Source organism: Gymnoscopelus braueri (genome assembly GCF_963280865.1).
Source record: "Gymnoscopelus braueri genome assembly, chromosome: 3".
NCBI lineage: Eukaryota > Metazoa > Chordata > Actinopteri > Myctophiformes > Myctophidae > Gymnoscopelus > Gymnoscopelus braueri.
In genome coordinates, this window is record NC_137612.1 from 48,471,432 (window position 1) to 48,490,933 (window position 19,502).

The window sequence follows — 19,502 nt, forward strand, 5'->3', positions numbered from 1 at the left end:
AAAACTAGTAGGTCTGGTCTACACAGATATACACTCCGATGACGCGTTGTGTAGATCGGCTTTTTGCTACTTGTGGCACTAGTATGACGAAGAACGGCATTGATTTACAAAAAAAATAAATTGAGTTGAAATATGGGGAATGATACAAGGTTTCTGCCCGACAGCAAAGATCTCTAAGGCGCTAGGTCCTCCCAGTGGGGGCTTCTCACTGGCAGGTGAGCCAGTAGGGATCACCGGCAGCAAAAGCACATAAGTGTACAAGGGATTCGGTAATTGGCATGACTATATTGGAAGAAAAAGGTGGACATATAACTGCTAATCTCAATTTCAGGAAAATAAAACGAGGGACAAGACAAGGTAGGTTGGTGTGGTATAAGTCAAGGCTAAGGAGATACTGGAGTTTATCCCGCAGCAAAGTAACCAAAACACAGATCATGAGAACAAGACATTGGACAGTTCACAGAATGCCTGCCATGTTCTCAGCAATCTCCCGAGCCCGTCAGGAAAGCCCACTGGGAATACCATTTATTAGCCGGGACAGTTCTGTGTGGACTGTAGTATTAATCTAATGTATTAGTGTTGATCAAATGTTATTTTATCATTGTTTTTTAATAAATAAGACTATGGTTATGTGATATACAAAATATAGCTTAGGGTTCACCGTTATCCAAACTCATGGTCGCATGGTTGTACATGCATACATACAATATACACACTGTACTACATGTGTGCCGTAAAGACCTAGTCTAGGCCTGGCGTAGACTGTCCTATATGTTTTATCAGTAGGCTATCCGGTTTATTTTGTATTCTTGGTCAGGTCTCTTTGGAAAACAGACTTCGATGGAACTTAAAAAACAGAAATAAATGTATTAATGACACCACATTATGAAAGAGTACCAACTTATGCATGAATGAAGATAAATGTGAGATGGTGTTCATAACCCACCAAAATGTATATTCAGGACAAGACTTTTAAGTCCACTGGTGGAAGCTTCTGGCCGAAACGCGTTGGTCAACTGCATTTTTTTTATTCCTTGCTATGGACTAATTAATAAAAGATTTTCTACTTACTGAACAGACCTGGCTTGGACCTTCTTTAAGTTCACCGCCTTATTTTTTTCCACTGTGACGTCTACAAAGGAAAGGAACTTTTAAGTCTTGTCCTGACACTGCATCTGTTCTCAGTTTTGACATAATTACGGACCCACGCAGCCCTTCATCTATTATCTGAAACTAAATGTATACATTTAGGAAAAAATCTTTAGCTACCCCATATGGTTCAATTAAATATTTATAATATGTACATTATGTGAACCTTCCTCATTGAAATGACATCAGAAATACATTCATAAAAGTATTACACTTATAGTTTTTTAAATGATTTGATTGTTATACTTAATTAAACAAGTCAGACTTTAAAATAAAATTTAATCAAGGATTTTTACAAAATAAAACACTTGATTAGAAAACAGATCGTTAAATACCGATCAACAACGCAATTAAACCATCGCGACATTATCTTCTTCATCATCTTCCTCTGGACTGCCAGCCTCTGAGGAGCTCATGGAGCTTAATCATTGGACGACAATATGGGCGGGCCTGCTGCTGGCTCCGCCCAGCGCCACTAACGAGCACAAACGAGAAATACAACTGAAGACAATTTACAAAAAACAGGAAATGGTTCCGGAGCCACACAACCAAAATACTAAACAACTCCCACCCGTGTGTGTGTGTGTGTGTGTGTGTGTGTGTGTGTGTGTGTGTGTGTGTGTGTGTGTGTGTGTGTGTGTGTGTGTGTGTGCATGCATAACTATTCTTGTGGGGGCCAAATGTCCCCACCAGAAGGTTTAGGGGTTGGCATTGGGAGTTATTCCGATTTATACGTAGTTGGGCACCAGTGTCGCGCACTGTAAAATAGCTCACGATGAGCTCATGATCAGCAATTGTTTGTCTATTTCTAGAATATTTTCAGCTATTTTAGATGACATCCTAAAATGTTTGTCCTCACAAGTATAGTGATACAAACGTGTGTGTGTGTGTGCGCGTGTGTGTGTGTCCTCTAGAAAGTTGTGAGGGGAGAGAAGACTTAAGCATTAAAAACAGGAAGTGACATAAACTACTTCCTCTCCCCCAGGAAAAAAATATTAAAAATCAACACCCACAAACTGTCAGTCAGAGGAATCAGCCAATAGGAACCAAAAAAAAGAAAAGGGGGGGCTCATAAGTCCAGTGTCCAATGGTTGTGCGGGCCAGTGGGATTTTACAGGTAAGATCACCGTCGTTGGGGCGGGATGAGGAGCTGAGTGGCTGTGACAGAGTCGGGGAACAGGTTGTGATAGGTTGGCAGAGGTACGTATGAAGCAGTGATCATCTTGCCTGCAAACACAAATATGAAACATTATTCAAAAGAAACACTCCTGAACAGTATTCCAATGGATCCAATGTAGTTATTTAGTCACAAGCTCTCGTTAATGCTTTTCATTAGTTCAATATCCAATTATAAAACCCACTAACACTTAACCACTTTGAATCCTGGTTTCCTTATTTTGGGCATGTCAAAAACAATTCAAAATATAAAAATGTTCAAGAAATTGCCAAAATAGCAGATCGACAAGTTTACAACACGTCACAACGACATGTTGTGTACTTGTAGATTGGCTGCTAACGTTGAACAAGTATAAAATAGGGCATAAAATGCATTTAAAAACATTAAAAAGATTGAAAGAGATACAAGGTTTCTGCCTGACAGCAATGATATATACTGTAGATTGAGTCTTGTTGTACCGAGATGACTGTACTATCTGAGATTATTATACACCGATGGTGTCATTCACTGTATTTATTTCATATACATCTGTATTATTATTAATAATATGTATGCGTGCACTGTCTGAAGGTTTACGGTCAATCTATCTCAGTGGTCAACAGGCTGCTCTTCATACAATAAATGAAGATTGTAAAATGAAATATTCCATTGATATAGGAGGTTAGTGGTTAAAGCTTATGTTGGATGGTATATTATGGGAGGTCTTACCAGCAAAGAAGCGCCCATGTAAGCCGTTAACGGCTGCCATGGCAGAAGGAATTGTGGGACACTTCACATAGACATTACCCTGGAAAACAATACAACACATCCATGTTAGAGGTTTCACTGAATAGTCGACGAGTGCACTGGTTCTCAACGTGGGTTCCGGGGACCCCCAGGGGTCTGGAACTCAGTGTATGACCCATGTTCAATCTGAACCAAATGGTATGGCACCACCATGAGCACCAATGAAAAATGTATTAAAAAAAAAAAGTCATGGCTTGTCAGGTCATCAGTAGGTTGCGTACCTCAGTGGAGTTCATGTCCACATAGATATGAATCACCCCTCCATGTTTGTTACACTCCTCTATGACATCATGCTGGATGTCCACATCCCACCCTGGAGCAGACTCACTGAAACACACACAAACAGGTAGATGTTACTATGACAGCTACACGGAGACAGGTACACATATACACACTTAGACAGACATGTCTTTCCAACCAATCAGAGTATGCAACATTTTAAGAAGTGTCTGCAACCACACATTTTTCTAGAGGTACGCTACAAGTTGCTTTGAAGTCACTTTCGTCGTGAGACGTGTCGTTCGACACTCAACACATAGGTAGAGGGACATGTAGACAGACCTAATGTATGCTCCGTCACAACGGTGTCACGTGCCAAAAACAGCCGACCCACAAGTTCACAAAGGGTCGCGTTCCCAGCGCTTTGTGAGCTTGTAGGTCGGCTGTTTTTCCCGCACAATGCCGTCGTGCAACCTAGTATCAATCAGGCTTCAGACGCAAACAGACAGACGGGTGGATACGTACTTGTTGGGGTTGAACATGTTGGACAGCTGGAAGCAGTGTGTGGCCAGAGGTTGAGACGGCAGGTTCATTGCAGAGTTCATTGCGGAGTTCATGGCAGAATTCATAGCAGAGTTCATGGCAGAGTTCATGTTGTTCATATTCATGTTGCCCATGTTCATGTTGCCCATGTTGGCCATGTTCATGTTGCCCATGTTGGCCATGTTCATGTTGGCCATGTTCATGCCTTGGTTCATGCCTTGGTTCATACCTGGGTTCATACCTTGGTTCATGGCAGCTACACACACACACACACACACACACACACACACAAACATGAGTTAAAATACTGCCTAAATAATCATTTACACAAACAGTTTACATACACATTAATATGCTAATCTTACACTGATTATGACAATACTGTGAATCAGGGTAAGGTTTTAAAGTCAAGCTGAAATGGTATTTTGCAAGTATCTAACTTCGGTTTCATGACAACACTGAGCGGCGAGGAGCACAAGTCGCAACCAATGACACCGATGGGGGAGGGGTTGAATCACAAGGAGCTTTGCAACCTCCAGGGATGGACACCTGCTCTCTCTCCACGTCTTCCACCCACCTGGCATGGAAACTACCCCCACCAGAGGTGACCTCAGACCACAAAGAAAAACATACCAAAAAAGGTTTGTCTACAGCATTGCCTATTTCTTGCCTCAAATGTTTTTCAGAAACATATGTTAGAGTACCGTTTAGCTTTAACACATTAACTGCCAGAATTATTTTCATATTTTTTTAGCCAGTGCCAGAGTTTTTCATTGGAAAAAAAAAGTACTCAGGAGCCGAAATACAGCATTTTTAAGTTTTAAGTTAACAAGGAAGTGGATAGGAGTCTAGATCTTCAACTAATCATATCTCCTTGAAATTTAAAAAAAAACATTTTTTTTTCACTTCACGTAGATCTACGCGATTGGCACGTGGCGGCTTTAAAGCGGTTCGCGTAGATCTACGTGATTGGCAGTCAATGTGTTAAACGTGTTTCAGAATGTTGGGGGGTGTTGTTTCATGTAGAAATCACGATTGGATTTTGATATAAGAATTTAAGAAAATGGAGAAAAAGAAGGAACTGAGGATTTGCTTTACAAGGGTTAACAAAACCTTTGACATTTCAGCTCGACTGTAAAGAACCACTTCACCCACTACTTTATAGTATGGCACCATTTCTGTCTACTACAGTCTGTGTCTCAGAGCTGGTCTGTGGACAGTTCAGAAACGAGCATACCAGTGACATCATCAATGAGTAATCCAAGGGTAATAGAAACTGCAGGCTTTCTATCCCTGGAAAGTTATCACGCTATAATAGAAGCCATTGTTCTCTTATTAATAAAAATTTAAGATCTTGTTTGAAATGTCCAAACCTGCCTACCGATGATGTCACTGGTACAGTATGTACAGTTATGTATGTAGTGTATGTACCTGACACAGCAGCCATAGCTCCTAAAGCGATCGCTCCACTCATCTGCAAGGCCTGTTGTGCTGCAGGTGGCATCTGGAGACCTGTACCTACAATACACACACACACGCACAGTTAAATCTGTACCTACAACACACAGTTTAATCTGTACCTACAATACACACACACACACAGTTAAATCTGTACCTACAACACATCCAGTTTAATCTGTACCTACAGCACACAGGGTTTATTCAGGAAGACAGCAATATAATACTAAGAACATAGTTTACCCATTACAACTTGCTGCCCTGAACAGTATAGGACCATACTACAGTACAATAATCCAGTATAATTCCCCAGTCTACGGTCTCTGTAAACCCAGTTTACAAACCAGTATACTTATTAGAATACACTAGTCCACATACAGGTATAACTAGCCAGTACACTAACCCTCAGCCAGTCTGGCCGTCACCTGTAGTCTCCACGTCTATGCCAATCTAACCAGTGTACCATTGCCCAGGCAGAATCCTTGAATATCCATAACGTTTAATGTTTTAGTAAATTAATGCCATAATAAAATAGCAACATTTTGTGGTTTTGAGTGTTTTATAAATTTGTAACCAATGAAAAGTATTAACGAGAGCTTGTGACTAAATAACTATATAGGATCCAATAGAACACAGGTAATTTTTTTTCCTGAAAAGTAACGGTTTTGGACATGCAAGGTTTCCACCCAACAGCAATGATAACTAACCAGTATTAGGGGTGGGATCCGTAAGGATTTTAACGTTTCCAGGTTCCTTAACGATTGCCTCTGAACGTTCTGACACGCCGATTCCTTATTAGTTCCCTTTAACGAAATCTATATAATTTTAGCCTTCATTGTAATTTTTATAATAATCATACACATAGTGGATACAAATTAATTATTATAGTGGTTCTCAAAGTGAGGTCCAGGGACCCACTGGGTTACTTGAGGGTGTTCCAAATGGCTTACAGGTCTGTAACTCTGAGAGCGTACAAACGGGTCCATTTGGTTCCATTTGTACACTCTCAGAGATATGGTGGTCCTTGAAACTAAATCATTTGAGAACCACCAGTATTGTAATTGCGATAGCAGACGTGAAGTCTACATACCAGCTCTGACAGTCTGGTAAACCGGTGGAGTGAAACTGATTCCGGTTCCTCAAGGTCAACCCTAACCAGTATACTAACCCTCAGCCAGTCTAGCCATCAGCTGCAGTCTTCCAGTAGTGCCCAGGTCTATGCCGGTGCGTTCCAGTTCATCCGAGTCCAGGAAGGAAGATGCGGCGGAGCCGTCCGTCCTCTCGGTCACATGTCCCACCTTCATGGGTCGCCCCGCAAGTTCAAAGCCATTGAGCTGTTCTAGAGCTTTCTTAGCACACTCCGAGTCTGAAAACTGATACACAACAGCACACACACACTCTCAAGAGTCTGAAAACTGATACACAACACACACAACACACACACACTCAGTCTGAAAACGATACACAACACACACTTTCACTCAGCCTATAACCTCCAATTATAAACGCAGATTCACCTTTACACAACTGTAACTCATTAACAATTCATGAACTTCATATTTAAATATGCACCATTTACCTCATAATTCATAACCGCTTACAATAACCTTACAAACAAATATTCACCTACATGTTCAAACCCTGAAATACAGGGCTCGACATTGTGACCGCTTTGGTTGCAAAATATCCCAACATTTAATCTGTGTGAGCTCAAACTATAATTGGGAGCATTCGTGCGAGTGCGAATTAGAAATTATTCTTCTGGTGCAAACAAAACTGGACATTGGGTGAATCAAAACTAGAGCTCTCTTCCCCTGCCAGTCAGAAAAAATGTGCCAGTCAGTAGTAGGCACGCTCTGGTGCTATGTAGCGTGGGGATAGTTTACTCATTGACAATGGAGCAGAGAAGTTGCTGCACCGTGTGTCAAGTATGTTGAGAAATTAAGACGATTGTAGAAAGGAACATTGTGAATGAGAGGCTTAGTTTTTCCTCTTCTCTCACGTTTCTACAGGCACTCTGTTTATTCTATGCTTCATGTCTGCACAGATGCACACACTTTCTACCATTGCCTTCATTGTGTGATGACATTAACTTATGGCAATATTATTTAGGTCACTATAGTGAATTTCCATTATATCAAACAAATGGGCTATAAACACAGTTGTAGATGTGATTGGAATCAGTGTAGAGGGTCGTTCTCTGGAGACCTTCAATGTCTCAGTGAAGAGATGGATGGATGAGGAACAGACAGCCAGGACAAAAAGGTTTTAAATCCTGGACGCAGGACACTACATAAATCCCCAGTGGTGGCCTACCGTGTGTTTTAAGGCTACTTTCACCATTTTAATGTTACTTCTAAACTATATATTGGTGTTTATCAATAAAAGGAAAAAAAGAAATCACATATATAAAGAATTGTTGGGAGCACCAGTGCTACCAAGAAAATAAGTTCAATAAGTATTGATGAAAGTGATGAAGACTCACAGTGATGAAGCCGTAGCCTTTAGAACGTGATGTCTCGCTGTCCATCATCAGCTGGATGCTCTCAATCTGAAAACACGAGGTCAAAGGTCACTGACACACTGAACAATCATACATAATGTAAACTATTAGAGTATTCGTGTGTGTGTGTGTGTGTGTGTGTGTGTGTGTATGCGCGCATACCCGTCCAAAAGGTTCAAATATTCCTTTCAGCATGTCCTCAGTGATGTTGAAGTGCAGTGAACCGATATACAGCCTCATTGGACCTGTACTGCCTTTCTGAAGGTTATTAGCCATGGCTGCTGCTCTGTTCTTCTCTGCCTGGAGACACACACAGTCAAATTGCATGTTTTTATCATTGAATGATGTTACTTTGTAAATACCCATATATTTGGCAATTTTGTTAAGACTTTGAAAGCAGTGGTATTGGGCTGGTTTTATTTCCATTGGACTGGCTAGTGTTTATTAGCCACTGGGCTGGTTTTGTCATGCAGACCTCGCAACCCTGGTCAATAAATTCTCATCTGCCTCTGATCACACATTCAATAAGTACCAACGACGGTGACAAAGACTTTGAGATTCTAGCGGGCGTCCTACAGGGTGACACTATGGCCCCCTTCCAGTTCATTATAGCGATGGACCACGCCCTGAGACTCGCAATCAGTGGCAGGGAGGAAGCACTGGGGTTCACGCTGATCCAGAAGAAGTTCAGGCGAGTACACCACATCATGATTACTGCCGTGACTACGCAGATGACATTGCCATAGTCTCGGATATAGCAGAGAAAGGAAGGGAACTACCTCTGGCAGTAGAAATGGAGTGCAGGAAGATCGGCCTCAAGCTCAAGGCCAAGAAAACATTGTAGAGAAAGTAGTATTGACAGTTAACAAGAAGGACAAAACCAATGCCACTGCCAACGGGACAGCGCTCGAGGCAGTTGAGGACTTTAAATATCTCGGGCCTGGACTGCTTCAAAGGAACAGGACCTGAACGTACGGAGGGCACTTGCCTGGAATACCCTGCATGGGATGAGGACAGTGTGGAAATCTGACATGGGAGAAGACCTCAAGATGCGGCTGTTCGTAGCTACAGTGGAGTCCCATACTGCTGTATGGGGCTGAGACATGGACCCTCACAGCACAACAGGAAAGGGTCCTGGATGGAGTCTACACAAGAATGCTACGAATTGCACTAGGTGTCACATGGAGAGAGAGAAGGATGAGGCTAGCAGGGCACTGCGTCAAGCACCCTTAACTAGTGGCGAGCAAACTGGCAATGTGGGAGACCCAAACCAGGGCACAGCCAGGAAAGGCAAGAAGCGCACCAACTACGTAGATGCACTGTGGTGCGACAGCGGAGCTAACAACACTGCAGAGCATAGGACCCTCATACTAGACAGGAGTGTGGAGGGCAGCGATTCAGAAGTCCCGAGTTGATGTTGGCTAGACCGCTCTCTTGCATCGCATTGAGAATCACAAAAAAAGACTGCATAATTATCGTCTGTGTACTGCATCTCAAGAGATAAAATCATAGCTTTTCAATAGATGAGCTACTAATCACCTCCTATGTGTGAATCAAATGCACTGTAGTGTCAGTATGTGACAGTTAGCCTACAACTTTATGGCATATTGCCAGACACATGATAAAATACCTTCATGGTTTACAGTTTGAACCTGCAATATTATGCATCTCAAAATATGCAGTATAATTTCATGCTGTCAGAGGTCTACAGAGTGTTGTGTGGGTCATATGTACCTGTGAGGCTTGTACTATGATGGGCACTCCCAGAAGTCTCTGTCCAGACAGGCCAATGGCCAGGGGGACTGAGTTGGCCTCCACAAACTCAATGTAGGCGATGCCCTTTGACCTGCGAGAGTTCCTGTCCGAGATCATCCTCACGTCACGCACCTGAAAACCGACACCAAAACATTTGATTAATTACCACAACAGAATTAAAACGGTAAAACAGTGACAGGTTAAACTCAAGACCTGCTACTGTGAGTGTCTAACCGGAAATACCACCCAAGAAAGTTACATTGATGCTTTGCAGATCTGTTTACATTACCTATGCATACAAACAGAAGTCCCGCCCTATTGACACACTCTGCTGCAGGTCGTTACCCGGCTTTTCTCCTAGTCGTACTGCCAATTCCTCTTGAATGAACGATGGACTGTACAACATGTCTGCTAACCTCTATTGATGTCCTCAGAAGACACACACACTCAACACACAGACACACGCACCCACACATTCAACTGCACACAAGGTACTTGTCGTTTGTCGTGTCTCATGTTTGATTACTATGTTTAGTCTTACTACTTGTTTATTATTTTAGGTGAGAAGCTTATAAGCCCTATATGGGTTTCCTTTCTCACCTGCACGTATTTCTGTGTTTTAATAATGTTGCCTTTGTACTATTTGTATTGTGCGAATAAATAAATCCAAAAAAAATCATCAGAAGACAGCTACATATCTCCTCTGATGAGTCACCAGCTGCTTTACCAGGAGAAAGTATCACATGACTGAGAACATGCTCTCTCAGCACTACTCTCCCCATCAGTAAGAGTCACTAATATAGACAGTGACAAAGACCCCACCTGCCATTTAACCTGTCTGTATATTTAACCTGCTGACTAACTAGTAGTTTAACTAGTTGACTAACCTTTCCTACAGCAGAGAAGAACTCTTCCAAGTCACGGGGTCGTATCCTTGCAGCCAGCTGCATACAGAACACAGTCCTGGCATCCCTCTCCTCTGGAGTCAGGTTGTCTATTGGCTGCCTGTTTTACACACACAATCATTATTTTTTATCTTGTGTATGGGTACTTAAGAGTAGAATTATTTTTTCATCAATACAACAGTATTTTATACTTATAGGACACATGAATTTCACCACAGGGATCAATAAAGGTCCAATGTATTTATGATCAACTCTGAACTCACCTGATTGGACTCTTGTCTTTTCTGAACGGACTACGACTCCTGGACCTCTTACGACTGGACAGACAGACAGACAGACAGAAAGACAGAGTCACATTTTAAAGAGTCACAGGTACATTGACTGTTATATTTGTATTCATCCGTTAACTCATTCAGTGCTACTGGACGTCTAAGACGTCCGTTAATAAAAGCCCCGAGTGCCACTGGACGTCTAAGACGTAAAAAAAAAAAAAAAAATGTTCAGAACTCAATATATCATGATTTGAAAAGATTCTGCTCCTTTCACTCTTCTTACTGAAAAAGGCTGCATCTCGGCTCCTAAGCACTTTTTTTTTTACAATGAATTTTGGCTGTGGCACTCACTTGATTCTACACATTAAATAAGCTGATATATGTAGAAGCACATTAATGGAAAATGTAATGAAACATTTTAAAGTATAGAAAAATGAAATAAAAAAACAAGATACAGCACAGCAGTAATTTTCCAAACCCCTGCAGGTTTCATGATGCCGATATTCCAGTTTATACACTACGGAATGTAGCCCGCTTAACACAGTCTCTGCCAGGTATTAATTCATTCATTCACCAGCATTTTCACCTTATTTTGAGGATCTACGGAGGGCCGCGGTAGCCACGTTGTGTCTTGTCTATTCACCGGAACAAAACATTTTTTACCGCGATCGTCCATTCTGTTATAATCGGCCGTTGAATATGGCTTGTTTTCACAAAGAAACGCACTCTGGGAGAAGAAATCCGAGCTAGATGTGTTTTTCTAAATCTGATAACATGGGAGTGGAGACATTAGCATCTTTCTGCCGGTCATTAAATAGGCTTAGGAATGCAACAAAAAAAAATCTCCATGAATTCAAGGCTCCATGGGGTGAGTAATCAATAGGAAAAAAAAATTGGGGGTGAACTATCCCTTTAATCCCTATATACTTCTTTGAACGGGGTCCCCTAGGGGTCTGTACTTTTTTCCCACTAAATCTCTTAACCAAAAATAGTCAATCCACAAGCTCAGGAGCAAGGCGGACTTGTGGTGGTCTCCATAGACAGGTACAGTACTTACAAGGCGGGCTTGTGGTGGTCTCGGTATCTCCCAGTGCGCTCTCGGCTCTTGGAGCGACTCTTGCGTCCTCTGCTCTTCTTGCGTTCTCTGCTTCTGCTCCTCTTCCTGTCGTGTCCACTCTTGTCGTGTCCACTCTTGTCGTGACCACCCTTGTCGTGACCACCCTTGTCGTGACCACTCTTCCGGTCTCTGCTCCTCTCTCTGCTCTTGCTCCGCTTCTTGTCTCGGCTACGACTGCGGCTTCTCTTCTTCCTGGAGGTGCAACGTTTCATTCACAAGCTGTATTACTGCTTCTGCTACTGATGTTTTTACAGTGTAGAGCCCGACCGATATATCGACCACTATTTCACTATTTTTTTCCGATACTGGAAATTATGCAGCCAATGTGTCCTGATTTTTAACCACTTTCAATCTGCCGTCCCTAATTTGGGCATGTCATTGTAGCCAAATTCAAAAATCTTTGAGTGGTTACATAAAATTCTGTTTATGGGTAGATCTTTTTATCCAACAATGTATTTGTTTATTTTCATTGGTTGCTTAAAAAGTTAAATGATCTCTAACACTTCAATCAAAATGTATCGATTAGAAAGTTTAGCAGTTTTTGACAAAGTATCAGAGTCAGACCCAACAATCGGTCATCGGTGGGGCTCTGGTACTGTGGTGTTGTGTGATGGAGTGTGTCTTTACCTCTTGGAGCTGTGTTCTTGTCCATTAGGACTGAGGTTCTTGTCGTCCTATGGGTGTCGACAGAGAACAGCATGAAGAGGAAACATTCACGTTGTCAGAGAAAGGGGAGGGGGGGTGGAGAGAATATAAAAGGCATTAAATCATAAATCTTGTTCAAAAACACAGTTAGGGGAGGAGGGGAGGGGGTCTTAGATCTACGGTCAAAGAGTCTTAAAAAGTGTCAAGTCAGGGTCAAACGTCCCACATTAAGTCACACACAGTCAGGCCCTGCGTTCAGTCCCCAGGCTACAGCTGGGACTGCGGCCCAGCTGAGAGCTCCAGCAGTGGAGAGGCCCAACGCTCCACGCTCCAGCCCACTCAGACATCTCCAGGCCGCTGCGGTTGCTGCTGTTGTGGCGAGTCCTCTGAGCGGCCCTGAAGCAGACAGGGAGTCAGTCACTTCAACCGAGTCTCACCTTTACAACACACACCACCATGACTGAGCTAACTCATCTCTGTGGCTACAATAAGGCTTTTAATGTAAGACCCCCAGCACACATCCCCCTTCTGACAGTGAGAGGTTGTTTTTCCACAATGACTACGACACCCGGCAGAAACAAAACCTACATCCTGTGATGTAAAGCAGTCCGACATACAGACTGCTTGGTCAATGTTCTCTAAAAACCACTTGCACCCTATATATACAGTACGTACTTCATTGACCGGGGTTCACCAGGGGTCTATTCTTGATACCCTCCGTTTTCCCCCTCTAAACCAAATCTCTTCACCAAAAATAGCCGATCTACAAGCTCACAAAGCGACGTGTTGTGAGCTTGTAGATCTGCTATTTTTGGCAAATGTTCGCCTGTGATGACACGCCCAGAATATGGACGCTAGGGTTCATGTGGTTTAAACAGCTTCAGGTGCCAGTAACACCAGAGTCCACATGTCACTTCATTGTGCCATTTGATTCTGCATCCCAGTTGTGTAAAACTGTGTGGTTCTGCACCCACATTACTCAATGGTTTTACCTCAGACGCTGTAGGGTGTTGGTCATAATGGGTTATGCCATCTTGCGTCCCTGCCGAGTGCTTAAAAGGGAGACACAATGGCTTGGTGAGGCCTGACACGTTCTGGCCGACGTAATCTCTTAACAATCTGGCCTTTTCTCTGTTCTGCACTTGCGATAAAACTACGGCTGTAGCTGTAATTTAACTAATCAATTTAATACCAAATAAATAAATAAAATATCTTTGATTTTGCCATTTTTTCACAGCATCTGTAAAACAAAAACTTTTCAGTTGCTCGTCACTTCAATTTTGCGAGCGAGGGGGAGGGATAGTCCATTATTAAACATAATGGGGGACTTCTTTTGTGTGTCCGATTATTATGAATTATTTCTAGACTTCACTACTTTGAATTGAATATATACAGACATAGATTAGTGTTCGTCAATTCGTTGATATAGGTGTTTTATCCAAAAACGTGATTCTCAATTATTTGATTATTCAAAAAAGGAATCTATCCAGAAAATAATGGATTGTTGCAGCTCTGGGCTAAACTAGAATGAATCACGCAGTGTAACGTTGTCTTACCATTAACCTTCTTAACAGCTCAACTGAGACCCAGACAGTCCATGCACTCACAGCTTTCTAACCAAATATTAATTATCATCATTATCCTCTCCCATGAGGCTGTATTCTTCTTCTGGGGTGGGGGGGTGGGGGGAGGGGGGGTCTTTCTTTGGGCTAATCCATGGGCCAACCTAACAGTTTACAGTTACCAAGGGAACCACAGTCATGTTACCATGGGGACCACAGTAGAGCAATGCATGATGGGGGGCTTTTTTACTACCTTCATGTTTCTGACAGATCACACTGGCATTCAGGGGAGTAGAGGTGAGAAATCGTTAGGCAAGTCTACAAAGAAAGATAGATGTGCATTTATTCATCAGAGGCTGAAAAGGAAACGGAGTCAGCATGTGCAACACAAGCACAACAACATTAGTCTGCTCATACTACACCGCTGGTTCTCAAGGTCGGCCCGGGGACCGTCAGGGGTCCACAAATAGACCCTTAAGGGTCTGTTAACTCCCGAGAATGTAATGGAACCAAATGGACCCTTGGTTCCATTTGTACACTCTGAGTTAAGTAAGCACTGAGGATTTTACCATGTAGATTGATGTCACTGAGATAAATACATGGTATCAAATGGTGAGTCCGTGGTTTAATCTTTAATGCATAACAAACTATGGTGGGTCCGTGGTTTAATCTTTAATGCATAACAAATTATGGTGGGTCCGTGGTTTAATCTTTAATGCATAAACTATGGTGGGTCCGTGGTTTAATCTTTAATGCATATCAAACTGGGGGTCCTTGAAATCAAAAATGTTCAGAATCACTGAACTTAAAGGGGAAATCCACCCATTTTCAATATTTAACTATGTCATTAATATAGCATAAAGGAGTTGTGTGGAAATAAGAAAAAATTTAAAAAAAAATTAACATTGCAAAAAAAATTAACATTGCAAAAAAATTAACATTGCAAATTACACTGTGATGACTCATCATGGTGTAATTTGCAATGTTAATTTTTTTGCAATGTTAATTTTTTTTGCAATGTTAATTTTTTTTTTAATTTTTTCTTATTTCCACACAACTCCTTTATGCTATATTAATGACATAGTTAAATATTGAAAATGGGTGGATTTCCCCTTTAACTATACTGATACTCCAATCTACACTGTAATCTGTATTACTGTAACTCTGAGAGTGTATAAATGGATTTGGTTCCATTTGTACGCTCTCAGAGTTACAGATCTGTAAGGTCCATTTCGACCACGGTGGTCCCCAAACCTGATGTTGAGAACCAGTAGGTATAGACACTAGTCATGCCCTGCTAATGGAGCTTACAAGACAATTAGCACTTCTGTACTCATATTTATACTTTAGTGAGGTCACTCCTGGCCTGGGTCTAACACTGTGTTGCCATTAACAACGTAACATTTCCAAACCACGGGTGTTTCTCAATACCAGCAACCTCTTTATGGTCACAGCAAAAAACTACGTATTGAGCATATTGTGTTATACAAATGAAATTACATAAACTTCACAACAAGCTGGCCTATAGATTTTCAAAGGCTACAGCTAAAAGAAAACCCACAGGGCCTGTTGTATTTTACCATTTGAAGCCTGGGCTATTTCAGTGTGTTTCTGTGCTTATGACTGTCACAACAGCTGTCAGCCATGCATGGTGTTGTTTAGGTTTCAATTTTGTCTGCTCATTTCTTTGTGTCAGCTTCTATGAGAGTTCTCTCTCCTGATTGGATAAAATTGGTATCCTGACCTGAAAAATAATGTTCTGCTTACACAAGAGCTGGAGGCAGGCAGACTCCTGTTACTGAGCAAACACTCGCAATGAACAAATAGTAGTAATGATATCAGACTATAGAGCTATTTAACGCTTATTTTAACTAAATATTACTTGCGCTACCTTTAATACGTTCTAAAAATGCGTCTGGGATTAGAAGTTTGTACCTGTTTAATAACTTATGAAGTGTAACTAAAACAACTTGGAATAGCTCTCATGGGTCAAATTATTTACTAAATAGTTTAAAACTATTTCCTCAACTGTTATTTATTATGAAAGTGGCTTTACAGATTTTGTGACTTAAAATATTAATATGTTTATAGGCAGAATTAAAAAAAAAAAATACAGTGTACAAATGCTCTCACACCTCTATGAAAATGTTGATGTAAAGCTCATTGATTCCTGGTCGCCGTGATAAGAACAGTGATGCATCCTAAGTAGCTAAAAGCCTGTGGTATCTGAACTCTTTTCTGTACTGAATTCTGAAACTGAATTTGGGCTTTGAAGACAATGTCTAATCATTTCAAGAGAACACAAAAACAGATATTGAGAAACACCTCGTTTACAGGCTGGAATGTTATTCGTTGCTTGGCAACAATAATTCAGTGAACCTATCGATGCATTTAAAAAAATACTTGGGGCTCGGCGATTGGTTGTATGTAGATTAACAGGTGTCTGTGTGAGGATACCCACCTTCCGATATGGAGCGTCCAACATCGCTTCAATGTCCAGGTCATCGGCCATGATACCTAGTGATCTACAAACACACACAATTTAGTTCATTATGAATTTTGACAACATGCTTCAGAAAGTAGGTTAAATCAACCGAAATGGGAGAAAGAGAGAAAATGTTTATTCTACCGCATAACTAAAAGCTGTGACTGGCCATCGTGTGTGGTGTTACAAGAAGAGTGGTGTCTTCAAACCACGTACCGAATGTCACAATGCAATCAGCATGGAGTCCTGTGTAGCCATAGGCCCGCCCCTTTGGGGCCCGAGCAGCTTTAAAACTTGATAAGCCCCCAGGTGGTCTAATTTACATAAATGTTAATGTCGTTCCCCCCTCACCCTCATACCTGACTAACTACTTCTCCAACATGAGTGACACCCACACAGCCACAATACTAAAGGGGGCGACAATAACAATCTGGTACCACCCATCTATAGAACAAACATGGGAAAGTTCTCATTCTACTACTCTGCCACCAAAATGTGGAATGCCCCGACACCTCCCTTTAAAAATGTGGCTTCTTTCAAGACAGGCCTGAAAATCCATCTGTGGGGAGTCCACAAGGGGAGGTGAACTCACCTTTCCCATAGAAAGGAGATGGCATTCACTGCAAATCCTCCCCCTTTTCTACATAAGTGTTTTTTATTTGTATTTTGGTGTTATTTTTATGCTATTTTGATTAATTGAATACATAGACAGGGTCCCCACACATTTTTAGCAATGAATTTCCAAAACTTTTCCAGAATATTTAGCCCAATTTCCAGGCCTATATAACAATCATTCAGCGCAATAATGTGTCTCTTACTCGTATGTAGAATGCCCAAAGATAGGCAGTGTAGCAAAAATAAAGCATAGAATATAGAATAGTACAATTTCATTCAAAATTTCGTGCAAAATCAGGGCATAGCTCACTGGAAGACTCATTATGGCATCCGTATGACTTATTTTATTTAAATAATATATGCCATCACACAGCCCGTTCGGCGAAAAACTACTTATGTTACATATTTCGTGTAATGTTATACATGTTTATGAAAATGTTTTGTATTAACAAAATCAATAGCCAAAAACAATGCATAGCCAAATATTTTTCCAGGACCCTTGATCAATTCCAGGACCTTTGATCAATTCCCAAACATTTCCAGTACTGGATTATTTTTTTTTCAATTTCAAAATATTTCCAGGAATTTCATGACCGTGGGGACCCTGCATAGACTTTTGTGTTATCCTTTTAGGCTAAATGTACCCGTAAATGATTCAATCAATTAAACCCCCTTTTGTTTTGTTTAATCCCAGTCATTGCAATGCCTTTTACTGAAAGTGTTCCAGTGTAACAGCCCACAGCTTGATAAACCTGTTTTATGATTAGTTCTCACTGATAAACGACCCCCCCCCCCCCAAACAACAAGGAATTGGCTCACAGCAACTTAGAGAATGAACCCTCACAGTATAAGGTGCCTCTGAATAATTAGGACTACCCACACACAATTTTATTATTATTGTTTTTTATATATATATATATATATATATATATATATATATATATATATATATATATATATATATACACATACATACATACATACATACATACATACATACATACATACATACATACATATATATATATACACACACACACACACACACACACACACACACATATATATACATATATATATACATATATATATATATATATATATACACACACACACACCATTTGATAAACATTCAGATCTATATATATAGTTTTAATTTCAGGGCTTGTGAGAATCACCACAGTGAATACTGAGTTAATAAACACAATACTGAATTAATATGACAATGAATAATACTGAATGAATGATTATGACACTATGCATACCTAATTAATTAATGAATGACAATAAATACTGAATGAATGAACATATTATGAGAATTAATACTGAATAGAAATAGTGGTCCTGTAGTGGAAGTTAAACTGAACAGATCATCCTTTGCTTTACAGAAGGACTTGAAACCTTTCATCTTTATGTTCATTCAGTACCAACTAGTTCATGTTCTGGTGCCAGAAATGGGACCAACGCATTTCAGTACCATCTTAATCCATGTTACCATGTTATTAATATCATGTTAAACATGTAACCACCACAATGTAAACCGTAGTCCGTATGACTGTTTGCATTAGATACCAACAAGCAAAATACATTTTAAATAAAACTCACCACTTGCTAAGCACCAAAACATTCAACTAAATACAATATAAACACATATCCCCTGCTAAACCCGTTAGCATCTTTGCTAGCGAGCTCAGCTGTTACACAGACATGTGTGACCCTTCGAATTCCGTGACTGCAGCGATTGTTTAGCATGAACTCCCGTCGAAATTAATCATTTTAAGGGCCACTGCATCTGCGTAATGCAGAGGTGATCTAACGTAGCTTTAAACGTCAAAGGGTGTAAAAGATTTTAAAAAAATGAATAAATACAAAAAGCACTTTACGAGCCTCTAAAAGCCCCCAAACACATATCTGACTCACGGTATTTAAACACAATTCTCCAGGTCACCAGTGTCAGTGTAACACCGACCTCCGTCGGCCTACAGAGGAACAGTGTTTGTTTTCCTTGGCTGTGTTTTAACGGAACATTACAATGCTTTTCCCATCATTATAGTCACTAAATACTGGACATAATATTTACCTTGATATGAAGCGCTTGTAGAAGGAACAAATGTTTCAATTAAAAGTGAAAGATGTTATAAAGTCTCTTCAGCGTGTCGTCGTTGCCCGCGTACCTCCGTGCTCTAATAATGGCGCATGCAGCTACAAAGAGTTCACGCGAGATTTGGCACGCAACTACCCCGAGACTCGGACTTCCAACAGCCAATAGCATATTGCCGTCTGCAGACTGGAGAGGAGACCGTTGAAGACC

General features: G+C 40.9%; 1 protein-coding gene across 3 annotated transcripts; it reads right to left on the reverse strand.

Moving 5' to 3' along the window:
- Positions 1-1,411: 1,411 nt before the first annotated feature.
- LOC308082739 (RNA-binding protein 39-like) lies at positions 1,412-19,394 on the reverse strand. 3 transcript variants are annotated; one of them, XM_080424718.1, is made up of 16 exons: positions 19,272-19,394; positions 16,553-16,616; positions 12,512-12,558; positions 11,989-12,076; positions 11,825-11,958; positions 10,759-10,812; positions 10,478-10,595; positions 9,570-9,722; positions 7,998-8,135; positions 7,818-7,883; positions 6,501-6,705; positions 5,306-5,392; positions 3,857-4,130; positions 3,334-3,439; positions 3,035-3,113; positions 1,412-2,376 (listed from the first exon to the last, which is right to left on the reverse strand). In XM_080424718.1, exons 2-16 carry the CDS (start codon positions 16,601-16,603, stop codon positions 2,273-2,275), a joined length of 1,704 nt encoding a protein of 567 aa, XP_080280844.1. In that variant the 5' UTR covers positions 16,604-16,616; positions 19,272-19,394; the 3' UTR covers positions 1,412-2,272. The 3 variants fall into 3 exon arrangements, with proteins under 3 accessions (XP_080280844.1, XP_080280843.1, XP_080280845.1); XM_080424717.1 differs by having other exon boundaries at positions 11,825-12,076; XM_080424719.1 differs by lacking the exon at positions 19,272-19,394 and adding an exon at positions 14,345-14,409 and having other exon boundaries at positions 11,825-12,076; positions 16,553-16,607.
- Between the last annotated feature and the right edge of the window lie 108 nt (positions 19,395-19,502).

Bases quoted from the DNA above. Each gene is read 5' to 3' on its own strand.
- LOC308082739 (XM_080424717.1), bottom strand. From the start codon at position 16,603: ATGGCCGATGACCTGGACATTGAAGCGATGTTGGACGCTCCATATCGG. The intron at 12,077-12,511 runs GTAAAGACACAC...TTGCACCTCCAG, and splicing joins CAAGAACACAGCTCCAAGAG to GAAGAAGAGAAGCCGCAGTC. The intron at 8,136-9,569 runs GTACATATGACC...GTGTGTCTCCAG, and splicing joins TCATAGTACAAGCCTCACAG to GCAGAGAAGAACAGAGCAGC.